Source organism: Solenopsis invicta, chromosome 14 (assembly GCF_016802725.1).
Source record: "Solenopsis invicta isolate M01_SB chromosome 14, UNIL_Sinv_3.0, whole genome shotgun sequence".
NCBI classification, from domain to species: domain Eukaryota; kingdom Metazoa; phylum Arthropoda; class Insecta; order Hymenoptera; family Formicidae; genus Solenopsis; species Solenopsis invicta.
This window is the reverse complement of record NC_052677.1, coordinates 16,899,428-16,921,412: the sequence shown is the minus strand read 5'-3', so window position 1 is coordinate 16,921,412 and position 21,985 is coordinate 16,899,428. Positions and strand designations below refer to the sequence as shown.

Here is a 21,985-nt window from a genome sequence, read left to right as displayed (position 1 = left end):
GTCTCGTAGCGCTCAAAACACCGAAAAATATTGTCGGAAGTATCAGGAAAGCAGAATAGGCAAGGAGGTTGCCGAAAGTACGCGGTATGAATCTAGTATCAGTGCGCTGATTGGTCAACGTCATCAAGGCGGGGGCGTCTTTATCACCACATACCGATGCGCTGATTGGTCAGCGGCTTTACGGCGGGGGTGTTTCTATTATTCACGTACCGACACGCTAATTGGTCAGCGGCTTTGAGGCGGGGGCGCTTCTATCACTTACGTATTGACGCGCTGATTGGCCGGCGCCGGAAGCCATCATTGTAGGTTTAGCCAATTACCGAGTAGCTTCTCTGCCTATGGGTGGGGATATTTTACCCAGAAATCCAGTAAACCTACTCGCTAATTCTGTACTCCTAATAACTCGGACGATTTTTCGAGCTGTTTAATCGGACGGATGACGCCATTTCTTCGATGTTACCTACTTCCTCCTGTCGTAATTTACTTTCCTAATAACTGTGACGAATTTTCAAAGCTTCGAGAGGCATATGTGCAACATGTTCCAATAAAGAAACCTTTTCATTTGACATTTAATACTACATTAAAAAAATTGATTAACGCGTTTAACCTTTTTTTTATTATTAATATGAAATTATTCTTTATCTTCCTTAATTTTAATTATTATTTTATTTGTGTAAAGAAATTTAAAATTGTGTAAAATCAGAATATTGAAGTTAATATTTTTTTAAATTAAAGTGAAGTTAATGGTCTATAAAATGAATTTATTGAAATTAATTGAAGTCGCAAACCTCTGTGGAACGGAACATACATTTGGTAAAATTATTGCTAAAACCTTTTGCTTTACTAAATTAATTGATAAGTATAAAACATGTTAAATTAAAGCAGGCAACAAATGTCTGTTTTACAATAAAATTAATTTTTGTTTTCTCTTTCAGCCTAATTTCGTATAAATCGAAGATGGTGGGGGATATTCTGGATAATTATCACAATCAAAATTAAAAAATTGCATTAGAATTAAATTAACTTAAATTCAAATTTAATTTTGAACGTCAATTATATATTAAATATTATTAAATGTTTTATTTTTTATATATTAAATGTTATTAAATGTTACGTGCTGTTTGGGCAGTTTTCTATTTTATTGATGCAGCATCGCAAAGTAGTGACTCTATCGAACGCACGTTGTTCGTCTGTGTTGTTCGTGTTCCTGGGACTTTGCGCCTTCTCACGTTTCTATGCTTGAAACTGATTTTGGTTAGCGTTTCATTAACGTTTTCCTCGTCCTTTTCCGGAGGAAAGTGTACACGCCGATCGGTGTGATAACAGAGGGAAAACGCAAGTAACAACAAAATAAAAGCATAATGTTTGGATCGGGTGCGGGACCGATTGTTGTTCTCAGTAAGTTCAAGTCGATCTACTTTCGTTTGTCATTCGTTTTTGCAGCTCGTGTGTACGAGCCGTAAAAACGTCTTTCTAACCATGACGAATCTTCTGATTATCGCAGGCCAGAACACGAAGCGCGACACCGGCAGGAAGGTACAGAGAGAAAATATCCAAGCGGGCAAGGTGAGCATCCGATTTGCGCGATAGTGACGTTATCTCCTTATAAGGCATTTCTCGCGACCTCCGCGAGGTACACACCCACGTGTGATTCTGCACGCACGCGGAAGCCAGGACTCTCTTACACACAGAAAAATTGCATTCTTGTGCTAAGAAAAAAAAAGTGATTACTCCGTTTTATTTCTTTCAAGGAATGATCGGTTTTTAGGAAGAATATATTTTCTTTGATAATAATCTTAAAATGCACTCATCGTTTACTTGAAATAATTAATATTCATGTACAATAAAACACAAAAAATGACACTAGAATACTGCAAATATTTTAAGTAAATATTGTTTATTTATATATGTCTATCATAAGTTTGTCGCAAGCACATCGGATTTATTCGAAATATATGTATATACTTTAAACATAATACTTAAATTAAGAATATTAAGTAAAAGTAAATATTTGATTTACTTATGTTTATTCGAGAAAAACTTTTTAATATAATTCTTTTTTTGAGTACATGAAAATCAGTTTTTCTAAAATTTGTAATGAGTATATTTTAAGACTATTATTAAGAAAATATTCTTTGTTCAAAGATAATCGTTACTTGAAGAAGAAAAAAGTAAATTGAGCAATCACTTTACTCAGAATTAACATTTTTCTGTGTATATTATAGATTACGAACTTTAAATATAATAACAGAGAAAGCAGTAAAAATTATTTAGTAAAGGTTTACTTTAACGCGCTCCACTTAAATTTTGATAAGAAATAAATTTATTTTTATTTCTCAATCAATGTGTTTTGTGCAAAAAGTAACTTGTTGAATCGAATATCATGATCTCGTTCCATGAATCAAGATGTAACTCAAGCGTATCTTGTAAAGATACATATAAGATATTTATGTATTGTATTAATTTATCAAATATTATTATTTTGAAAGGCAATCGCCGACGTCATTAGAACATGTCTGGGTCCACAAGCCATGTTGAAGATGCTGATGGACCCGATGGGTGGCATCGTAATGACGAACGATGGAAACGCGATTTTGCGCGAAATTACTGTGCAGCATCCTGCTGGAAAGTCCATGATAGAAATTGCCAGGACTCAGGATGAAGAGGTAGGGGATGGCACCACCTCAGTCATCGTTCTGTCGGGTGAGATCCTGGCTACCGCCGAACCGTTCCTGGAACAGAATATGCACCCCACTGTCATTATAAGAGCGTACCGTCAGGCCTTGGAAGACATGGTCACAATCCTGAACGAGAAAGTCAGCATCGATTTAGATTGCAACGACAAAGACAAACTGGTCCAAGTGATAAACTCCTGTACAGGCACTAAGTTCATCAGACGCTGGTCTGATTTGGCCTGCCAAATTGCTCTGGATGCCGTTCACACGGTGATGTTTGAGGAAAACGGCAGAAGGGAGATTGACATCAAACGTTACGCCAAGGTGGAGAAAATACCTGGTGGAACGATAGAAGATAGCACTGTCCTGAAGGGCGTAATGATCAATAAGGACGTGACGCATCCGAAAATGCGACGTTACATCAAAGATCCGAGAATAGTGCTGCTGGATTGTCCATTGGAATACAAAAAGGGCGAATCTCAGACGAATATAGAGATAATGAAGGACACAGATTTTACGAAGATTTTGGAACTGGAGGAGGAGCATGTGAAGAAGATTTGCGAGGATGTTATTTCTGTGAAGCCGGACGTCGTGATTACGGAGAAGGGCATATCGGATCTTGCTCAGCACTACCTCGTGAAAGCCGGCATATCCGCGATACGTAGACTACGAAAGAGCGATATTAACAGAGTTGCTCGCGCCTGCGGTGCCACCGTTGTCAACCGTACCGAGGAGCTGAAGGATGAGGACGTCGGCACGGGTGCCGGTCTCTTCGAGATCAAGAAACTCGGCGACGATTATTTCTGTTTTATCACGGAATGCAAGGATCCTAAAGCTTGCACCATCATTCTGAGAGGTGCTAGCAAGGATATCTTGAATGAGACCGAAAGGAATTTGCAGGATGCGCTGCACGTCGCCAGAAATCTCCTTATCGATCCGAAGCTTGTACCAGGTGCGTAACGTTACTGTAATTTTATTTTTCATTAAAATTGCGTTTTAGGTAAATTTTATTTCTTTTCTTTTCTCTTCCATAGGTGGTGGAGCAGTGGAAATGGCAGTATCCCGGCTTCTGACGGAAAAAGCGGCAGGTCTCGCCGGTGTGGAACAATGGCCATACAAGGCAATCGCACAGGCCTTGGAGATTATTCCCAGGACACTGGCGCAGAACTGCGGCGCAAATACCATCAGGACTCTGACGGCGTTGCGCGCCAAACACGCGACAGAAGGCACTACCTGGGGCATTGATGGAGAGACGGGAAAATTGGTCGATATGAAGGAACGCGGTATATGGGAACCGTTGTCTGTAAAGTTACAGACGTACAAAACGGCGATCGAGACTGCTATACTGTTATTGAGAATAGACGATATCGTTTCCGGAAGTAAAAAGAAGAAAAACGAGAACGATACCGCGCAGCCGAGTCAAGTTACGGAGGAATCTATGAAAGAATAAGTATCGTTGATATCCATTGAAACCTAATCACATTACGTTTATACTTTAAGATTCAATTATTTTGCACTTTCTCTCTCGCGTGTCTGTTAGATTTTTATCTCTTCTGTATGCATTTTCAAAAAATAAAGACAAGTGCCCCCGATGACGGTAAAAATCTTTTTATTTACACTACCTCGATGACATACGTAGAATAGTAAATAATTTCTTTATGTCCAAATTTACAATTAAATGGTTTGATCTTTATATATCAAATACGTTATACAACACTTTTTATATTATTGGTGAAATTCTGCTAAGTTTGTACATCGCGCTTCTGTATTAATCCTTGTCGAGTAAATTCATTTTCTTTTGATTTTTCTGTCTCCGCAACCTTCTTTGAATCCGTAGTTTCTCCTGGCAAAGACGTTGCGATGGGAAGATTCTTTGCGTTATGTGCCGTTAATGACTGCATATTTGATAATTTCGAAGCCAAAGAATCTTTTTTAATAGGTAATAGTGCGGCCACAGGTTCTACTATGCTCCGCTTATTTAAATATGTGATCTCCTGCAAATTATTTTACGTCATATATAAATTTGTCTTTGCTTTTTTTGTTTTTTTTTTTAATATTGTTTGAGAGTCCATACCTCTTTTTGAAGTACACTGACCGATATTCCCAAATGCGTTGCGATTTGGACAGGTGGAAAAATCGCATGTATGCAGTACTGTATATAAGGTATTAATTGTTCACTCAAACATTCCGTGAACTTGATCATGTTCTCCCGTTCCGCGGCAGCAAATGCCTATGATATATACGTCTTAATAAAATATTAAATTTTTTAGGGTTGAGTGGAAACTAGTTAAAAAATTATTAATTTAATTTCAATTGAATTAATTTTTAACTCCAACTATTTATTTTTGGAACTTTAACTAACTTTTTTTCCTAAATTAAAAAGTTAATTTACTTTAACTTAATTTTAACTCAACTTTTAACTAAATTAACTAAATTAACTTTTAACTAAATAACTAAATTAATTTTATAAATCTTTGATTTTAGTTTTAAAAAATATTAACTTTCCTAATCATGAATTTTACTTACGAGTCAAAATTATATGATAATAAAAACTCACTTGCTGTTCTTGCTTGTAAAATACCAACATGGCTCTCGCCACGTTATGCAGAGATTCTTGTAATAATTTTGTGCACAAAGTGGATATTGCTACCGGTGCGCAGAGTCGCAATTCATTGAACGCTGCTATTATCCCATTGCAGTATACAGCCAGAGGGTAAAATTCTACCAGTTGTTCAGGCGGATTTTCCTACGAAACAGCTGCGATTGTAAACGAATGTAAACTTTAGAGATACAATTTTATACTTACAGAATTAATACAAGTCTCCGTTTTTATATCGAGTCGTTGCGTTTTGTTAATTAATGTAAATGTTTCCATATCTTTTTCAAACTTTCTAGTCGTTCTACGAACATTCTGTTCGAATCTTTCACCTATAACTCGTACGAATATATCCGACATTCGACCAGTGAAATCGACGCCCACTCGACCAAAAGATAATCCAAAGTACGTACACTGGCCCAAAATGGTATCTATAGACGTTACACCTGGCAAGTCCTGCTCCAATGTAGTAAGAAATTGTGATATCTAGAAAAAAAGAATTCTCAATCACATTTCTGTTTATGTTTTATATGGAAAGATTATTGGAACTCGCACGAAAAAAACTATTGGAAATAATTGGAAAATCATTCGAATCCAATATTTTATACTATTTGATCCAACAGTTTTTTTGATCAAATGCTACTAAATCTAATACATCATATTTTTTCATAAGAGCAGTGTTCATTATACATACAAACCTACCTTTTCCTCCAACCAATGATAAAATATCGCGGATTCATTTAATGTCAAGTCGCGACCAGGAATTACTAATTCATCATCGTTAAACATAGCTTTGTACTGCGTTATTATATTGAACAGGTGTATCCTGGATAATTCTATTGTTTTAGCTATGTGAAGATTAGCTGTGATACGCGTAAAATATAATTTTCTTATTAGTCTGATTAATTCATTTCATTTTACATGTTGTATCGTGTACACTGTAATTTAAATAAAAATCCCCTTACGATCTTCTTTCGGTATTGCATTCAGCAAGCCTTGAAGCCAACTATCTCTCGCTTGAAGGAACTTTATACGAAGTTCCGATTCCGTAAATGCATCCATGGAACGCAACAAACCTACAAGCTGAAGACATCGTGGAAGCGGCAAATCTCCTCTTAGAGAGCCAACTACTTGTCCCACCATACCCGACCAGCTACTCTCAATCTCTGCTACTATAGACTAAAATATTAATAAAATTATACGGATATATTATCGAAGAGTATCGAAAAGAGCTTGCGTAAAAAGAAACTTTGCTAAACATAAAAGAAGAGAAAATTTCACGCAGAATTATTAGGCATTAAAGATCCGCATTGACCAATGAAGACTCTCTTCTCTTATGTTTGACAATTTCATCAGTCAATTTTTACTTAAACTTTACTAAGCTTGTACCGAAATAATAGGAATATCGCCATGCTTCATTCCTAATTGACGAGCGTACTGAGACAATTCCAGTGCTTCATTATATTGATTGCTTCTCAAGCATGATTCCATTAATTGAGGCATCTCGAGAATTTCAAGCAGCTCCGCATTTCGCGTTAGCGTTAAACTGTTTAATCTTCGATGCGCATTAATATCCTTCGAAGTATCGCAAAACGATTGACATTTTCCCACGAATTCGGGTATCTTTTGTACAAGTTTATCAAGACGACTTTCAGTTTCATTGAACTAAAAGTGAAACAACAATTTGTTAATTAATAAACCCATTGTGCAGATCTGTACTGTATGTACATATACTTTAACTCTGAAGTGCTACTCATAGTTTTCTGTTAACATTACTCTAAGTGAAAATTCATCCACAAAAATTAAGAATTTTTTGATACTTGTAAGAACTTTTTTTTATTTTTTTCTACTGTATAGATTGCAAGGTGTTAGAATAACTAAATTAACGCTATTTTAATTTAAACAAAATCTTATGAAATATTATTTTAGTGTATAAAAATTTTAAAAACTTGAATTAGCGCTTTGATAAAAAATCATCCACTTTAGTAGTACTCCAGAGCAAGTCTATACATATATATATTATTAATTACATGATTAAGTATTTCTCGAGAGCTTTCCGCTGTTCGAATGAAGGTTTTATAGTTTGCAAAAACCAACTTCTGAGTAGTCTGGAGCACTGCATTTTTCTCGTCAGATAAATGATCAGGTTCTTTACCTGCAATTTTTTTGGAAAGATTTCATTATTATTAAAGCAAAATTAGATAGTTAATTAGGCTGACAATGAATAATAAAGGCACTCTCTTACTTAGCTGATCGACATCAAAACCTCCAAGTTTTGAGAGATATTGATAAAAATTAGGATTTTCTTTCCAGGATTCTAAAATCATAATTAAATAAAATGCATGTGAACATATCATTAAGCAATAATGCATTAATTATTAATTTCAAAAGAGGTAAGAGATCAAGAAGATAAAGACAAAAACATGCTCTGAAAAAATACTATTAGACTCTTAGAAAAACTATTGAAACTAATGGTATATAATATTGGATTTGAATATTGGAGTTTTCCCCTATTTTTTATTTCCAATAGTTTTACATGAATCCAAAAGCATTTTCCCTAAAGCAGGGTAAGAAACCCTGGTAATATTATAATTAGAACAATGTGAAAAAAAAAGACAATAGCTCAGATGTGTTGTTATTAAAGTCTGTATAGATAAGTAAAAATAAACAAAAAAGATTGAACAAGAACATCACAATGAATCACAATGAGCGATAGATATTAATTAGTAATTAAATTAAAGTATAGATGAATGTATGTGGTTAAGGACCATTTGCATCAATGTAGCTTAACTTTGAACATGATTTAACTCAGTTAACTTTCTATTTTTTTCCCCATTCTTAATTAAACCGAGCTTAAAGCTAAGCTACATTGATGCAAACGGGCCTAAAAATATTGCAAATCTGGTCGCTTTTTGACAAAAAAGCTGAAATAAATAAATCCTGTTCTAACTATTAATTTCAAAAAAACAAGACTGATCTTACCTGGAATACCTTCTGGAAATATTAGATTTATCACATTTTCCGTCTCAATATCCATAGTCTCCTCGTGACAAACTGTACAACGTCAGCCGTTAGCGCATTTGTTGCAAAATATTAATGCTCAGTGGATTATCGACACAGCAGGTGGCAAATATCAGCGAGGTGTTTTCCTTCGATGTGCCACGTAATTCAACGGATCCTGTCATAACCTCACGTAATTATTCCAAAGAATAGAAAACTCTCATCGCGGCCTAGATTATAAAAAATAACTTCCTCGCGTAGCAATTATGAACTTTTTTCGCGATTATAAAAATTTGGCAGACACTAGATACATTTATTACGAAAGTTTTCCATGAAACAACACGTCGTCGACGGGATCGTAAACGTCATCTTCTCAGCGGGCGCGAACAATCAGCTGATCGCGACTGGAGACTGGAGATCTCTCGGCGACCAGGCGACGTCGGGCGTGACAACTCGGCGATTGGATTTAATTAAATTTATGAATTAAAAGTTTCCTGGAAATCGTCAGCTTGATCAGTTCACGGGAAATGGCTTTAAATCTGTTTAAACAGGTACATCTCGTATTTTCGCGACTGAGTTACATAATACGCGTAACAAACATAACCTTATCATTTTACATTTTACTGCAGCTTTATATTATTTAGCTTTATACACACATGATTGCTTTTATTTTAGATCGCAATACTTGGACAACGTCCGCTCGCAACGAAAATCTCGTTGGCAAAATTCTACACTGGAAGTCTGTACGAGCCGGATTACTTAGAGGTTAGATCTAATTTTTATTAAAAAATATTACTTGGACTCGCGAAATAACTGTCGGCAATTATTGAAAAATTATTCGAATCCATTATTATACACAATAAGTTTAAATAATTTTTTCGTGAATCTAATATTTCTCTAAGGGAGGTTTCTGGCTATACCCAGACCATTTGAAAACCATTTAACTGTAATGTAATGTATAAAAACGTTTATTAAGTGTTTTTAATATTTACACATATTTGTCGAAATGTCTCATATAAAAAACAATATCTTAAACCAGTAAGAAAATGTTGAAATAGATGTTATGTCTTATAAAATATTTTTTTAAATAGCCTTAAAAACATATGAAATTTTAAACATTTATTTTTTAATTTTAACGTTTAAAATTAATTTTTAATGTTTATTAAATATACTTTGAATTTGTGTTGCTTAAGTAAGTGTTTGGAGGACACATAATATTTCATTAACTGATTTTTATAGACGGGAAAATCAAAATTTCCCCTTCTACCTGTGGTAAATGTACAAATTACGGGTTATGATTATCCTGTGCTAGAATCTTACCAATCTTTTGTACACAAGTTGGCAGACATCCTACAGATTGACGTAGACAACGGGTAAATTTGCATTAAACTTCTTTAATATCATTCTCAATTTGTAATACAATTCTGTAATTAAATTCTTTCTCTAATTAAATCCTGCATCTTTCCAGCTGGCCATTACCACCTCAAGAACTTAAGATACAGAAATATAAAACTGGCACGACAAAAATTGTATCTGAATATAATCTAAAAATTTATGAGAGAAATATGCAGTTGTCAGAGATATCCTCTATAAAATGTTCAGTATTAATTAGGACATTAGAAGCAGCTTTACCACAGGGTGTTACTCTGAACGTAAATATTTTCGATCCTGCGCTAGAAGAGAAGCGATATATACCAGATAAAGAATTGATTGACTTAAAATCTGCGTTAAACACATTAAAAAATAAAACTTAAATGCAAATTAATTGTTGCGAATTAATGTAGGATTTCAGTGCAAATCCTTGTATATATGTATGTACAATGACGCAAAAATACTCTTTTTTTCTTCGAGTATGTAAATTCTTCAAACAGGAAATATTTGAAAATTATATACAGAATTAATTGATGAAAAGTTTCTTTGTTAACTTGTCTAAGACAATTATACAATATATACAAATTTTATAAAAGTATCTCAATAAGATATTTCACGCTATTTTTATCTGTTTTTATTATTAACAAGAAGAGGTGGATTCTCCTTACTGAAGATCCGCCTATGGGATCCAGACTGTCATCCGTTGTACCCCTTTACCTGTCTTGCAACTAGATTAAAATTAGATAAAAGTAAATTATTTTTTATCATAAATAATGTCGGGTTTCCGTTTCATTTCTTGCTCTTCTTGCACTTTCATTAATTCGTGCGCACGCGCGCGCGTATGTGTGATACATTTATTATTTTTTTTAATAATACTGTTTACAATAAACCAAAATGCACGACCTTAATCTTTGTACTGTCATCAGTCTTCGGAGATTCTTTTACTTTTTCATCCACGTCATTTTCTACAAAATATCAAGGTCAACATTAAGCAAAGTTGTATTACAAAGTTTCTTAACAAAATAGATGTATTAATAAGCAAACTGCTTACTACATAATGGTTGAAAATCCTTAAGGTAATCTTCATTACCCAAGCAAAGTGGAAGACTTTCAGCTAGTTCACGTTTGGGATCCGTTATGTGTGTTTGTGCAGAAGATCGTTTCTGTCTGTATTGAGTCTGTAATACATATATGAGTACATTTAAATATAAATTTTATATTATTTTATTATATATATGTAAGTCAGAAGTATTAAGCACATGTTTTTTTTCCATTTATATGGAATTCTTTTAAACTATATTATTTCCCGTTAATAGATAATTATTCTGTTTCAAGAAACCTTTCAATTTATTACAATGCTGGTAGCCAATAGGAAATAATACAGATAAAAAAATACGAAATAAATGTAGACGTGAAAAAAAATATAAGTGCTTTTGGGAAAGGTTACATAAGTATAAAATTTACATTTATTTTATATAGACATATGCTTTTTTTTAAATTACTTACTGTGCCAGGTACCAGTATATGAGTAACGGTATCCGAAAACTTCACTTTTGGCTTTTCATTAGAGAGAGAACTCGGCATATCGGTGAACGATGGACACGTGGAGCAAATCTTTGAATTGGCAATAGATGTGTTAATTACAGGCAGAGGTGGTACATTAGAAAACATCTTAGTTTCTCGATTCGTATTATTTTGGGAAGATCTCGACAGGTATCTATTTTCGAATAATCCATGTTGTATACTGTAGCTGGGATGAAAGTTTCGCGAGGGAAACTTTCTGCTAACTGTTTGCGAAAGTTGTAAGTCTGTATCGTCACGAGTATCGTGAAATGGTATGTAATCTAGATCGTAATTGTATCTATATGTCTTAAAAGATGGAGACATTTTCTGGTTCTCAGGGATATTGGACGTCGTGGTATTCTGCTTTTGCAAAATGCGCGACGGCACGTGCGTTTTGTTCGACACAAATTTCTCTGATTCTTTAATATTCGGTAAACCTTGAGTGTTGCTAGATAAAAGATAATTTTTTCTGGGTAAACCATGAAGATAATTAGTGAGAGAATTTATCAGAGAAGGTGGCGGTGGCGGTGGAATAGTGACGCTCGTTTCCCTTTCCTCCATTACAGGATGTTGTAATTTAATGGCTTGATCGTTGTTAAACATGTTGGGAAACGCAATATCCTCACTTTCATGAGTCGCATATCCTTCAGAATAATTAAACGAAGTAGACATCAGATTGTTACAAATACTATCCGGAAGAGACAATTGATCCGTCGTATGAGCATTAGCATCAATTTTAGTTAATAATTTATCAGATATTTTTGAGGATTTCGCGCTTCGTAACATGGAAGTTGTTTCGGTATTATTGTTCGCTGTTAGTGCATTAATAGAATTACTGTGTGAAACAGGAGTGCTAGCAATTCGAGTACTAAATGATGTCGACATAATATTATTATCGACGTTTAAGCAACTCGTCAGATAATCAGATTGAATATTCTCCGATTCATATATTGGCTTATTAAAAGGAGTAGAAATGAAGCTGTCGTCTTGCGCGCAAGTTGTTCCTGCGTTGGCGGAACCATTGAAAGAATATGATATTTCGTTAAGTAACGACTTGTTATACGATTTTTCGTCGAAATTATTACCAGATCGATCATCTGCCGCTACCTCCGATTCAGTAAGAGAAATACTGCCAAATGACGTAGTCATCAAGTCGTCCGATGCATTGTTAAACACCTGAGAACTGTCAATGACGTTCATCGCGCTAGTCGGCATAAAGTTTGAGTGTGCACTGTACAACGATTTATTAAAAGAAGTCGATGCTAGAAATGGACTTGAAATGTGCGAGGGGTGATTAAACGGAGTGGTTAAAATGTTATCGGAGGAATCGAAGGACGAAGGTACTAAGATGTAGTCAGTCTTAGTAGTGGACGGAATATTATTGTAGGACGCGCAAAGTGTGCTCTTCGTGGTATGATGAGGATGGATAATTGGCAAGGGTGGAATCTGACTTGAACTGGAGGCTTTTCTGTAATGCTTTTTCGACCGTTTCAGATGTGGTCGTTCTTCCTTCTGAGAATCTTCGCTGTCTTCACTGTACGTTGCTTCTATCTCCTCTTCCTCCTCCTCTTCTCCTTCATCGTCCTCTTCCTCTTCTTCCTCGGCCTCCTCGTTTTCTTCCTCCTCTTCCTCCTCTCCCTTTTCATTGCTCGAATCGGAACATATGGAACATGATGTTCTTGAACATGTGGAATCTAAAAATTTTTAGATATAGGACATGTTTAAAGCTTTATAAGTTTCTTTTAGCAGATTTGTCAATTCTTACGCGAGCCATTGCAACTGTTTGATCTGCTTAGGATACTTTCAGCTTTCTCTTTAGCCGCAATCGCCAGTTCCATATCATTCAAAACCACAGCGTAGAAATGTATGTCCATAAAAAGATCGTGATCATTTAGATCAATAGCTAATCGAAAAGCCTTCTCGAACATTTTATATCTACAAGATTCATAATCATTAAAATAATTAGGTATTAGATTTGTATCAGGTAAAGCATTACCTTAATAAATGATGGAAGAATCGTCTCGTCAAATCTCTTACTTCATCTCCATATTCTTCTTCAACAGCTTGGCTTATTGGTTTAATAGGTACATGAAAACTGCCCAATGCATTCTGTATTAGACCTATTAGATCAAAATTAAAATTAATTGGATTAGAATTAATTTTTCGTAAAGCTTTCTTAAGGAAGTATATATAATATATTAGGAGTGTGCGAGTACTCGAGATTTCGGGTTCGAGTCGGGTCGAGAATTTTTTTCGGGATCGGGTCGGGACCCGAAAGTTTGTAAAATTTGAGTACCCGAAAAATGTCGGGTATCCGAAACTTACGGGTACCCGAAATCAAGTCGAGACCCAAAATCGGATAAGGACACAAAATCGAAACGAACTCTCAAAATTTTGTACATTTTGAGTACTCGGATTTAAAATCAGGTCAAGTAGCGGTCAGAGATCTAGATACTTTATACATTGATGTGAGAAAAAAATTACTAAATATATCTTTTTTTTAACCCTTATATACATAGAAAGGTTTAAAAATAGATCTTTAAGCTGGATAAGAAAGACTCAAATCATATACAGAAAGAGTAAAAATATGATTACAAACGGAGGGTTAATTATCAGGTTAAAAAGGACGAAAATTTTAATTTACCTTCGCGTTCCATTGTTAATGGTAACTTGAATAAATAATTTAATATTTGATTGAGCGAATGCATGCACACGCGTGGATGCGTATCCCAGTTCATCGACAGCAGCAAGGAAGTCGCTTGGTCTGCCCGAGACTCTGACAAATATCTTCTGACTAATTCGTCCCCAGAGAAAGTATCGCCTTCGATCATTTTAATGACGCCAATCGGTCCTCTGTTATAATAAAACACAATAAATTCATCTCGAACACATTGAGCACGAAACGGTAGATTCTTACCGTTCGAAAAGTAACAGGAACAAAGAATTGCCATTGTTGTAATAACGAAACTGATTTGGCTCGCTCTTCTTGTTCCATTCCATGTGTAGCAAGGCATGTTGATTTCTACGTTGTACAATTATTTCGTTAATCAAAAATTTTATAGCTACATCCTATCGATTTATTTTATTGCTTGTACCGAAAATACGATGATAAGTCAAGAATGTTCGCTGGTGTTGCCTCGTCGCTCAATATCTGACTTTTGATACACGTTAAAGTGATATCAAAATGTTGAAATTGGCCTCTGTCGTTACCTACTACGAATATCATACCGCCGCTATGCCAAGTGGCTAAAGTAGGTATCTTAAATAAGAAAAAAAGAGAATCATCAAAAAAACGCACCTTCTAGTAATATATTATACATTATTATATGAAAAATTATGTATATTTTATATGATAAAACCTACAAAAGCTGCTTTTACACTGATGCTTGTCGATTTGTTTTGATCATACATCATGATAGTGCCATCGATGCAACATAGAAGTAATAATTCCTGATTAGGTGAAAATTTCACACAACTTGTGTGCGTTGGCAATGGTACGGAAATCACGGCGATTCTCTTTAACTTATTCTGCCGAGAAACTTCGTATGTACGCCATTCTACGGTAACTTCTCCCTATATAAAATACTCAAATTTACTAACATAACTTTTTTTTAATACAGCACATTTAATATATTAAATTTATATTAAATTAAAAAACACCGAATTATGAACTATAATTACCTTCCTTGAGACCTTTTGCTCTACAGAATGAATAATATTGTCATCGCATGCATCAAATGTAATACACAAGGGATCAAACTCAGTACGTATGTAACATAATAATTCTAACTTTGTTCTGAAAACATGAATCATTAGATCCATTCATTTTTATGTATCACAATATTTGGACAGGTCATATACTCAAAGTTGGGTAGTAACTAGTTAAAAAATTAAATAATAAAATTAAAAAGTTAATAACTTTTAATTTAATTTAGTTAATTTTAAATGAGTTAATTTTTAACTTCAACCAATTATTTTTAAAATATACAAATTTTAACTTATTAACTTTTTTCCTGAGTTAAAAATTTATAATATAAAAAAATAAATTACTATAAAAAACAATATTTCTTTGTTATTTCATATAAACTTTATTTACAAATAAAATATTAAATTTATTTGACGATTCATATTTATCGTAATTGTTTCGTTATTTAGAATAATCTAATTTTTTAAAAATAACATTCTAATCTAATACAAATAATATTTTTCAAAATTAACATTTGATTTAATTTAACTTAATCTTAACGCAAATTTTAAATAAGTTAGTTTCTTGTTCATGCAACTTTTAATGCAACAAATTTAGTTTTATAAATCACAATTTTTAATGTAACTAAATTTTATTTACTTCAACTCAAGTTAATAAAAAAAATTATTAATTTATAATAAATATATAAAATAATATGCAAAATATGCAAAATAAATATACCAAATTTGCAATATATATTTTAACTGAGTTAGTTTTTTTATTCGTGCAGCTTTTAACTTAAATTAATTTTATAAGCCATTAACTTCAACTTAATTTACTTAAAAAAAATATTACTTTATCCAACCTTGTGTATACTTCAGTAGTATTTGTAATAATTAGGTCTGTTCTTAGATCTTATTGATTTACATAGCAACCATGCAACATGCATAGTAACACATAATTAGTCATGCTCAAAAGTAAGAATTATAATAGCAAGCACGAGTACAATTAAATTTCATGCGTGTTAAAATTATAAAACAACAAAAGTTATATAAAAATGTCTCAACATTGGCATGGTCATTGGACAGAGAATGCATTTACCCCAAAAAAATTGCGGAACTGGCAAATTCCTAAATGGTATCCTAGTTGGCCGGTCAGGCATTGTGTCACTACAAAATTTATCGCTGATGATAATGGACGCATATTAGATAGCGTCAAAAGGATCGGACATTCGCCGTGGGGAACATTTAAAGTTCGTATAAATTAATATTACATCTGCATTAACATGTTAAGAATACAAATTACTTAAAATCATCATAAATTTCTCTTAAGTTTATATGTATGTACAGTATATACAAATTATAATTAAAAAAATGTTTTATTTTATAAAAAAGGGTACATGGGATTTACCAAAGAAAATTACTAAAAGCATTGCCAAAGAATTATCAACACCACCTCAATATAAGAAAGATTTGTGGGAATTGCATAAGAAAAATCATCAGAAATTATGTGAAAAGAAGAAACATCTAAACAAGAACGAGAAAAAAGAAGTTAAATCATAAAAAGATAACGGTAAAGAAATTTAAAGCACATATATATATATATATATATATATATATATATATATATATATATATATACATATACATGTATACAATTTTGTCTTAAAAAAGAGAAAGATAAAAAGTTGGTTAAGTTCATACCCTGTAAGCTGAAAGAGATGCATGTTTGCTCGATGATATTGTTTCATGGCAGGACTCCAAGGGTAAACTTCGTTCATTGTAGATTTTCGCCAAATCAATATCTGCAAAGATGCGTCATTTCTCACAAATTGTAAAGTTTGCTATTTGTAGTTTTAAAATATTTATCTAAAGGCACAATTTACCAAATTAGCAGACTTATTCACTTGAATCTTCTTATCCAATCTGCGTCCGTTAGGTATAAATAAGTCTGTTGTGATTAACTTAGGTTCCAACTTGGTGATCTTATCAAAGATATGCGTTTTAGATTTTGTAAAATACACCAATGTCACCAGATTATCATTGTACGTACAAACCAAATGACTTTTAGTAATAATTACTGTGAACAGAAAGTAAGATATTATTTTTTATGTATATTTTTATGTAAATAGATAGATAAAATCATAGCATTACCATCAGATATATGTTCAGATAACTTCCCCACAAGATATTTATCAAAATTAATTTGCCGTACATCGCCACTTAAGAGACAAACTTGTATTTGCACCAATAAACCATTGCTGAGCATTAATTGCACAATAGAATCATCATACCATTGACAATAAATTACAGAATTGTCTTTAAGTTGATCCTAGATATAACAATAATAATGTGATAATAATTTTTAAAATTCAATGAGGAAAAAATGAATGTTTATTTCTATAATGTACTTAACTTTAATCTCAGTTAACTTATTTTGTATCTTTTTCTAAGAATTGGAAAAAACAGAATGCATTAAACCAAAATTAAAATAACACTTTGTACATGTTTTTTTTAGTATTTCTTTACACATGTCAGGTCATGATACTTTTGAATTCATTTTCATTATTTTTACAAGTAAAAAAAATTCTTCAGTGACTCTTACGTGTACTTCAAACTCTCTGAAAAGTACTTATATGAGTGATTATTTAAAAAAAAAATTATATAAATGTAACTAATTACAGTGCTCTTGATGTTTCAAGAAAAGAAATTTGTAGAACAAAATTGTCAAATTGTATATAGTTTTAAGTTTTCATTCGTTTTAACATAAAAATTAAGGATAAATTAAGAATGGGTAAAGAGCAAGTTAAATCGAGATCAAAGTTAATCTACATTAGTGAAAATGGATAGGAGAAATTTATTGTACCTCTAAGTACTTAATGGAATGTTTCAATTTGTTTCCCTTTTTATTTTCCGGGACGTAAGTCATGCCACGCTCCTGACAATAGGATCTTTTGCCTTCCTCGTACGTGCCATCGATACGTTTATCGTGGTATCTAAAAAATCAGAAGCGATCGAATAGTTATGATAATGTAATGCAAAATGTGAAAATCTATAATATCATGTTATATCTTTACTTAAATGCGCCGAAATCCGTAACTTCTATGTTTATATTGTCGTCGAAAGTCCAAAAGTTGACTTCTCCCGTTAACGCGAACATTGTCAAACACAATGTTAAATGCACAAAATATTATTGGAGCCACAGACGCGAGCCACTCAAATTTTGTATGTAAACAATACGTAATTGTATACACAGTTCACGAGAGGTTAGATTCGCGCGACCTGAAGGAAATCCACGACATATCTACTTCCATGTCTATAATCGACGTCGTTAACGTCTTTCACTTCCGTTTAGAAGTTCCTTGGACACACGTTCGCCTTTAGTTACTTGTGCATCGCAGTCACGCAATTGGGTAAAACAGGACAAAAGCTGTAGTCCAAGTGGTCAGCGGCGTCGGCCTCGTCGCCCGTCGTCGCCCAAGCACATCATCGCCATTGGAGTATTCGAGTGTTTGGAGTTTTGTGCAGTTTTGTGTCTGCTTTCCGCTTTCCGCTTTGCTTGAAGTGCATGGTTAAAGCCAAGCGGTTAGAGTGGGTTAGAGACTGGAGATATTGACCTGCTGTATACGTTGACAGAAAACGCAAATAAGATTAAAAAAACTCATAGATTACATGTAAAGAACAAAAATACAAGATAATATTCAAATATAGTAATAAATTTAATAATATTTAAATCTAATTATAAGAAAATGGCAGAAGAAAGCAAAAAAATTTCTTTTGGTTTCGCGAAGTCTATAAAGAAGCCGCTTTTGGAGAAACAGAAGCTACAGGAGAAAAAAGTGGATTATATCGAGTGTCTAGATGAAAAGGCGATTAAGGTGATTGGGTGAGTCAAAAAAATTTGTTGGATCAAAGAAAACAGCGCGCGCGTATAACCTCAATTTCGGTCTAACCTCATCTGATTTTTAATACTCCAAGGCATCCAAGGATACGTTCTGTTTCACGCATAATGTGTAAATGATACATAATTCGATGTATCATTTTATTCTTGTAATTCCGCGAATGTATCAAACAAAGACGAATTGTTACATTATGTGCGTCATGTGTCAAACGGAACGTAGCCCAAATGTCATCATTTGCTTTTACATATTTCCATTCCAATTTTTGACTTTGATGATTACATCAATTACCTTCGTTATAATTAAAAACATTTATGTAGATCTGACGATTTTTTTAATTTATGTATATCGGATTTTTAAATTATATTTATATGCAAATATTAAATGCATTCATTCGTTATTATTTCAATTATTTGCACACTAACTTCTGCACTGATAACTCTTTATTGTATCTCTCTTTGTTCATCCTTCCTTAATTCATTTTTTTTTTTTTTATTGAAATCATATGTTGAGATTGTTTCTTAAATAAAATAGTTTAAGTTTTAATCTGTTCTAATAGCTCCCATATTCTATAATACATTTTATTGTTCTCTCTAATATAATTTAACAAGGATATGTTTGTTTAGGAAAGAAGAGAAAAAAGAAGAACCTCTTGTCATTCCATTACTGGAATCTAATACTTGGCATGATAGAATCATTAATAGAATAGATGCTTCAAAGTCAAAAATAAATAATGACAATATACAAAATGTCAAGGTTAAAGAAGAATCAAATAGAATATCTAATGGTGATTTAACACCAATTAAAACTCCCTCTAACGTACAAATAAAAACAGAATCATCCCCCAAAAGTAAAACCCTTACTTTGGATGAGCAGGCAGCTAAAGAAATTATAGAAGACCTTAACTCAACAGAAAAAAATGAGGGAGAGTTATGTGATATAACTTTATCCTTAGTTAAGGGACAAGGTTTAAAGGATGCGGAAGAAGTAAGTTTTTTGTGATTACTACTAATTTAGTGATAATTACATAATACATTTGTGAATCATATAAAAAAATTATTTTTTTTCTATAGAGTACATTAGAAGATTATGAAAAGGTACCACTAGATCTCTTTGGTTCAGCCATGTTAAGAGGTATGGGATGGAAACCTGGTGAAGGAATTGGTAAAAATCCCAAGTAAGAACTTGTATTAAATGAAACATGTAAATGTTGTATATTGAATATGGTGATTCAATTTTAAACATGATACAATTCTGAACAAAATAAGATTTTTGAAGTTCAAGGAAATCTGATCTGTCTATTATCATTTGCTTGCTAGTCTTATCGCTTAAAACTTGTATAGAAAACTATTTTTTTGTATCAGAAAACTTCCTTTTGTTCAAAGGTATAATTGGGAATATGCGGGTGTTCAAGTATTTAGATACTTTGAATAAAACTAATTTTGAATAATGTTAGATGATATTATTTTTCTCTCCATCAATCTCTCTTTTGTCTTTACAAAATATAGGTTCTGGAAAAATAAGAATTTTTGGAAAATGTATCAATGCAATGTTCAGAATTGTAAGACTTATTACATTTTTGAACACTTAAAATATAAGTACAAAATTATGACTTTGATTACATCAATCATATTATATATATATATATATATATATATATATATATATATATATATATGTATGTATTAATTAATTCAGATAGCTAATTTTTTAATTACTGGAGTTTAAACTTAATTTTATTTGGTGTTTAAAAAATAAAAATATATGTTCAGAATTTGCTCAAAATTATATCACTTTTTTCCATGTTTATTTCATAATATATTTTCGAACATAGATTATAGTTGTTCTTCTTTCATATCTTTATATACTGCATTTACAGGCTTGTAAAACCCGTTGTACCTGAATTACGGCCAATAGGGATGGGACTTGGTGCAGACAAGGTAGCAGTGCAAAAACCAGGTGGAAAATCTCAAAAAGAAGAAGAAGAATTAGTAATACAGAAAGGAAGTTTTATAAAAATCATAACTGGCAAGCGAGCTAATACTTATGGCCAAATTGAAGGATTTGACGATGCGGGAAGATTAATCGTGAAAATGGCACTGAATGGAAATACCATCTCTGTGAACGAGTCCATAGTTCAAGCAGTGACAAAGGCGGAATATTCGAAAAATTCTAAAGTTCTAAGTTAGTAAATAGAGAAAGTTATCTTTTTAGGGACTTTTAAATGAACATGTGTAACAAGTGTATATGTAACTACATGTGCGTATATATGTGTACGTAGCGTAATGAAGAAATAATTTCTCATTTTTGAATTATAAAATATGAAGTAAACAATCAAGAATCATAGAAATTTTTTCTTTAAAGAAATATAACATATTTAATTATATATTTAACACTTTTTAAAAGTCCCTATGTAATTTATTACTTTGTAAAATTTTTGCAGTTTTAGTCTTTAGTATTCGATGAAATTGATTTCAGATGTTGCTAAATATGAAGAGCATAAGAAGAAGGAAGATACTCGTAAACGAAGATCCATATCGTTGGAAAATTTGAACAGTAACAGCGATTCGGATGTACCTGAAAAGAAAAGAAAGCACAAAGAGAACAACCATGAACACAGATCGAAGAAATCGAGTAAAAAATCAAAACGAAGGGATTCATCCGACAGTGAGAATGACAGTGACAGTGACAATAAGAAAAGAGATAGAAGTCGGAGGCGCTCTAGTAGTAGCGATAGGACTAAAAGGACAAAGAAGTCTAAGAAGCATAAAGGAAGAGATAAGGAACGTGAACGACGAAAAGATAAAATATCATTTGAATCTTCCAATAGAAAAAAATCCAAAAAACATAGATCTCGATCATCTAGTAGACGATAACGTATAAATCGCAATATATAATATGTATACATGATTTATGTTCTATATTAACTTATACAATTTTATTTGTATTCCCTTTTTTTTAATAAAACTTATTTTTCCATGGAGTTTAATCTTTTTTGAGTGAATTTCCAATTGTACCTTATTAATGCATCTTTTGGTTTAAAATTGTGCTAAAGACTCAAGTGAACTTTTTTTGACAAAAAAGTTGAGATATAGTATTTAACATTTTAAACTTTTTCAGATTTTATCAGAAATTATAAAATACAAAAATCTTGATATATTTAAAAATTCATATACATAAAAAAATTCTACAAAAGA

General features: G+C 32.7%; 5 protein-coding genes across 7 annotated transcripts; 3 read left to right on the top strand and 2 right to left on the bottom strand.

Moving 5' to 3' along the window:
- Positions 1 to 1,161: 1,161 nt before the first annotated feature.
- Positions 1,162 to 4,268, top strand: LOC105207656 (T-complex protein 1 subunit gamma). Its single transcript, XM_011177227.3, has 4 exons — positions 1,162 to 1,398; positions 1,505 to 1,566; positions 2,490 to 3,627; positions 3,710 to 4,268. Exons 1-4 carry the CDS (start codon positions 1,362 to 1,364, stop codon positions 4,123 to 4,125), a joined length of 1,653 nt encoding a protein of 550 aa, XP_011175529.1. The 5' UTR covers positions 1,162 to 1,361; the 3' UTR covers positions 4,126 to 4,268.
- Positions 4,268 to 8,677, bottom strand: LOC105207802 (conserved oligomeric Golgi complex subunit 8). Its single transcript, XM_039457424.1, has 10 exons — positions 8,254 to 8,677; positions 7,517 to 7,588; positions 7,302 to 7,426; positions 6,661 to 6,936; positions 6,237 to 6,450; positions 5,974 to 6,134; positions 5,482 to 5,757; positions 5,233 to 5,421; positions 4,750 to 4,905; positions 4,268 to 4,669 (listed from the first exon to the last, which is right to left on the bottom strand). The coding sequence occupies exons 1-10, from the start codon at positions 8,306 to 8,308 to the stop codon at positions 4,418 to 4,420; spliced, it is 1,776 nt and encodes a 591-aa protein (XP_039313358.1). The 5' UTR covers positions 8,309 to 8,677; the 3' UTR covers positions 4,268 to 4,417.
- On the top strand, positions 8,603 to 10,550 carry LOC105207654. Its single transcript, XM_011177225.2, has 4 exons — positions 8,603 to 8,822; positions 8,947 to 9,036; positions 9,511 to 9,644; positions 9,740 to 10,550. Exons 1-4 carry the CDS (start codon positions 8,799 to 8,801, stop codon positions 10,023 to 10,025), a joined length of 534 nt encoding a protein of 177 aa, XP_011175527.1. The 5' UTR covers positions 8,603 to 8,798; the 3' UTR covers positions 10,026 to 10,550.
- On the bottom strand, positions 10,169 to 18,049 carry LOC105207655 (WD repeat-containing and planar cell polarity effector protein fritz). 3 transcript variants are annotated; one of them, XM_026132285.2, is made up of 15 exons: positions 17,967 to 18,049; positions 17,756 to 17,885; positions 17,044 to 17,221; positions 16,776 to 16,969; positions 16,594 to 16,694; positions 14,887 to 15,001; positions 14,569 to 14,778; positions 14,301 to 14,464; positions 14,123 to 14,227; positions 13,850 to 14,058; positions 13,202 to 13,325; positions 12,971 to 13,140; positions 11,149 to 12,899; positions 10,694 to 10,820; positions 10,169 to 10,607 (listed from the first exon to the last, which is right to left on the bottom strand). In XM_026132285.2, the coding sequence occupies exons 1-15, from the start codon at positions 18,047 to 18,049 to the stop codon at positions 10,522 to 10,524; spliced, it is 3,747 nt and encodes a 1,248-aa protein (XP_025988070.1). In that variant the 3' UTR covers positions 10,169 to 10,521. The 3 variants fall into 3 exon arrangements, with proteins under 3 accessions (XP_025988070.1, XP_025988071.1, XP_039313357.1); XM_026132286.2 differs by lacking the exons at positions 14,887 to 15,001; positions 16,776 to 16,969; positions 17,044 to 17,221; positions 17,756 to 17,885; positions 17,967 to 18,049 and adding an exon at positions 15,992 to 16,165; XM_039457423.1 differs by lacking the exons at positions 14,887 to 15,001; positions 16,594 to 16,694; positions 16,776 to 16,969; ... (1 more) ...; positions 17,756 to 17,885; positions 17,967 to 18,049 and adding an exon at positions 15,992 to 16,280.
- On the top strand, positions 18,047 to 21,771 carry LOC105196049 (G-patch domain and KOW motifs-containing protein). Its single transcript, XM_026132288.2, has 5 exons — positions 18,047 to 18,775; positions 19,415 to 19,775; positions 19,862 to 19,965; positions 20,668 to 20,972; positions 21,267 to 21,771. The coding sequence occupies exons 1-5, from the start codon at positions 18,639 to 18,641 to the stop codon at positions 21,662 to 21,664; spliced, it is 1,305 nt and encodes a 434-aa protein (XP_025988073.2). The 5' UTR covers positions 18,047 to 18,638; the 3' UTR covers positions 21,665 to 21,771.
- Positions 21,772 to 21,985: the final 214 nt, after the last annotated feature.

Excerpts from the sequence above, each read along its gene's own strand:
- LOC105196049 (XM_026132288.2), top strand. The coding sequence starts at position 18,639 with ATGGCAGAAGAAAGCAAAAAAATTTCTTTTGGTTTCGCGAAGTCTATA. Across the intron at positions 18,776-19,414 it reads AAGGCGATTAAGGTGATTGG|GAAAGAAGAGAAAAAAGAAG; the intron begins GTGAGTCAAAAA and ends ATGTTTGTTTAG. Across the intron at positions 19,776-19,861 it reads GTTTAAAGGATGCGGAAGAA|AGTACATTAGAAGATTATGA; the intron begins GTAAGTTTTTTG and ends TTTTTTCTATAG.
- LOC105207654 (XM_011177225.2), top strand. The coding sequence starts at position 8,799 with ATGGCTTTAAATCTGTTTAAACAG. Across the intron at positions 8,823-8,946 it reads CTTTAAATCTGTTTAAACAG|ATCGCAATACTTGGACAACG; the intron begins GTACATCTCGTA and ends CTTTTATTTTAG. Across the intron at positions 9,645-9,739 it reads CAGATTGACGTAGACAACGG|CTGGCCATTACCACCTCAAG; the intron begins GTAAATTTGCAT and ends GCATCTTTCCAG.
- LOC105207655 (XM_026132285.2), bottom strand. The coding sequence starts at position 18,049 with ATGTTCGCGTTAACGGGAGAAGTCAACTTTTGGACTTTCGACGACAAT. Across the intron at positions 17,886-17,966 it reads ACGGATTTCGGCGCATTTAA|ATACCACGATAAACGTATCG; the intron begins GTAAAGATATAA and ends CTGATTTTTTAG. Across the intron at positions 10,821-11,148 it reads ATATACTGGTACCTGGCACA|ACTCAATACAGACAGAAACG; the intron begins GTAAGTAATTTA and ends TATGTATTACAG.
- LOC105207802 (XM_039457424.1), bottom strand. The coding sequence starts at position 8,308 with ATGGATATTGAGACGGAAAATGTGATAAATCTAATATTTCCAGAAGGT. Across the intron at positions 6,937-7,301 it reads CTCGAGAAATACTTAATCAT|TTCAATGAAACTGAAAGTCG; the intron begins GTAATTAATAAT and ends TTTCACTTTTAG. Across the intron at positions 6,135-6,236 it reads TGCAATACCGAAAGAAGATC|CTAATCTTCACATAGCTAAA; the intron begins GTAAGGGGATTT and ends CGCGTATCACAG.
- LOC105207656 (XM_011177227.3), top strand. The coding sequence starts at position 1,362 with ATGTTTGGATCGGGTGCGGGACCGATTGTTGTTCTCA. Across the intron at positions 1,567-2,489 it reads AAAATATCCAAGCGGGCAAG|GCAATCGCCGACGTCATTAG; the intron begins GTGAGCATCCGA and ends TTATTTTGAAAG. Across the intron at positions 3,628-3,709 it reads CGATCCGAAGCTTGTACCAG|GTGGTGGAGCAGTGGAAATG; the intron begins GTGCGTAACGTT and ends TCTCTTCCATAG.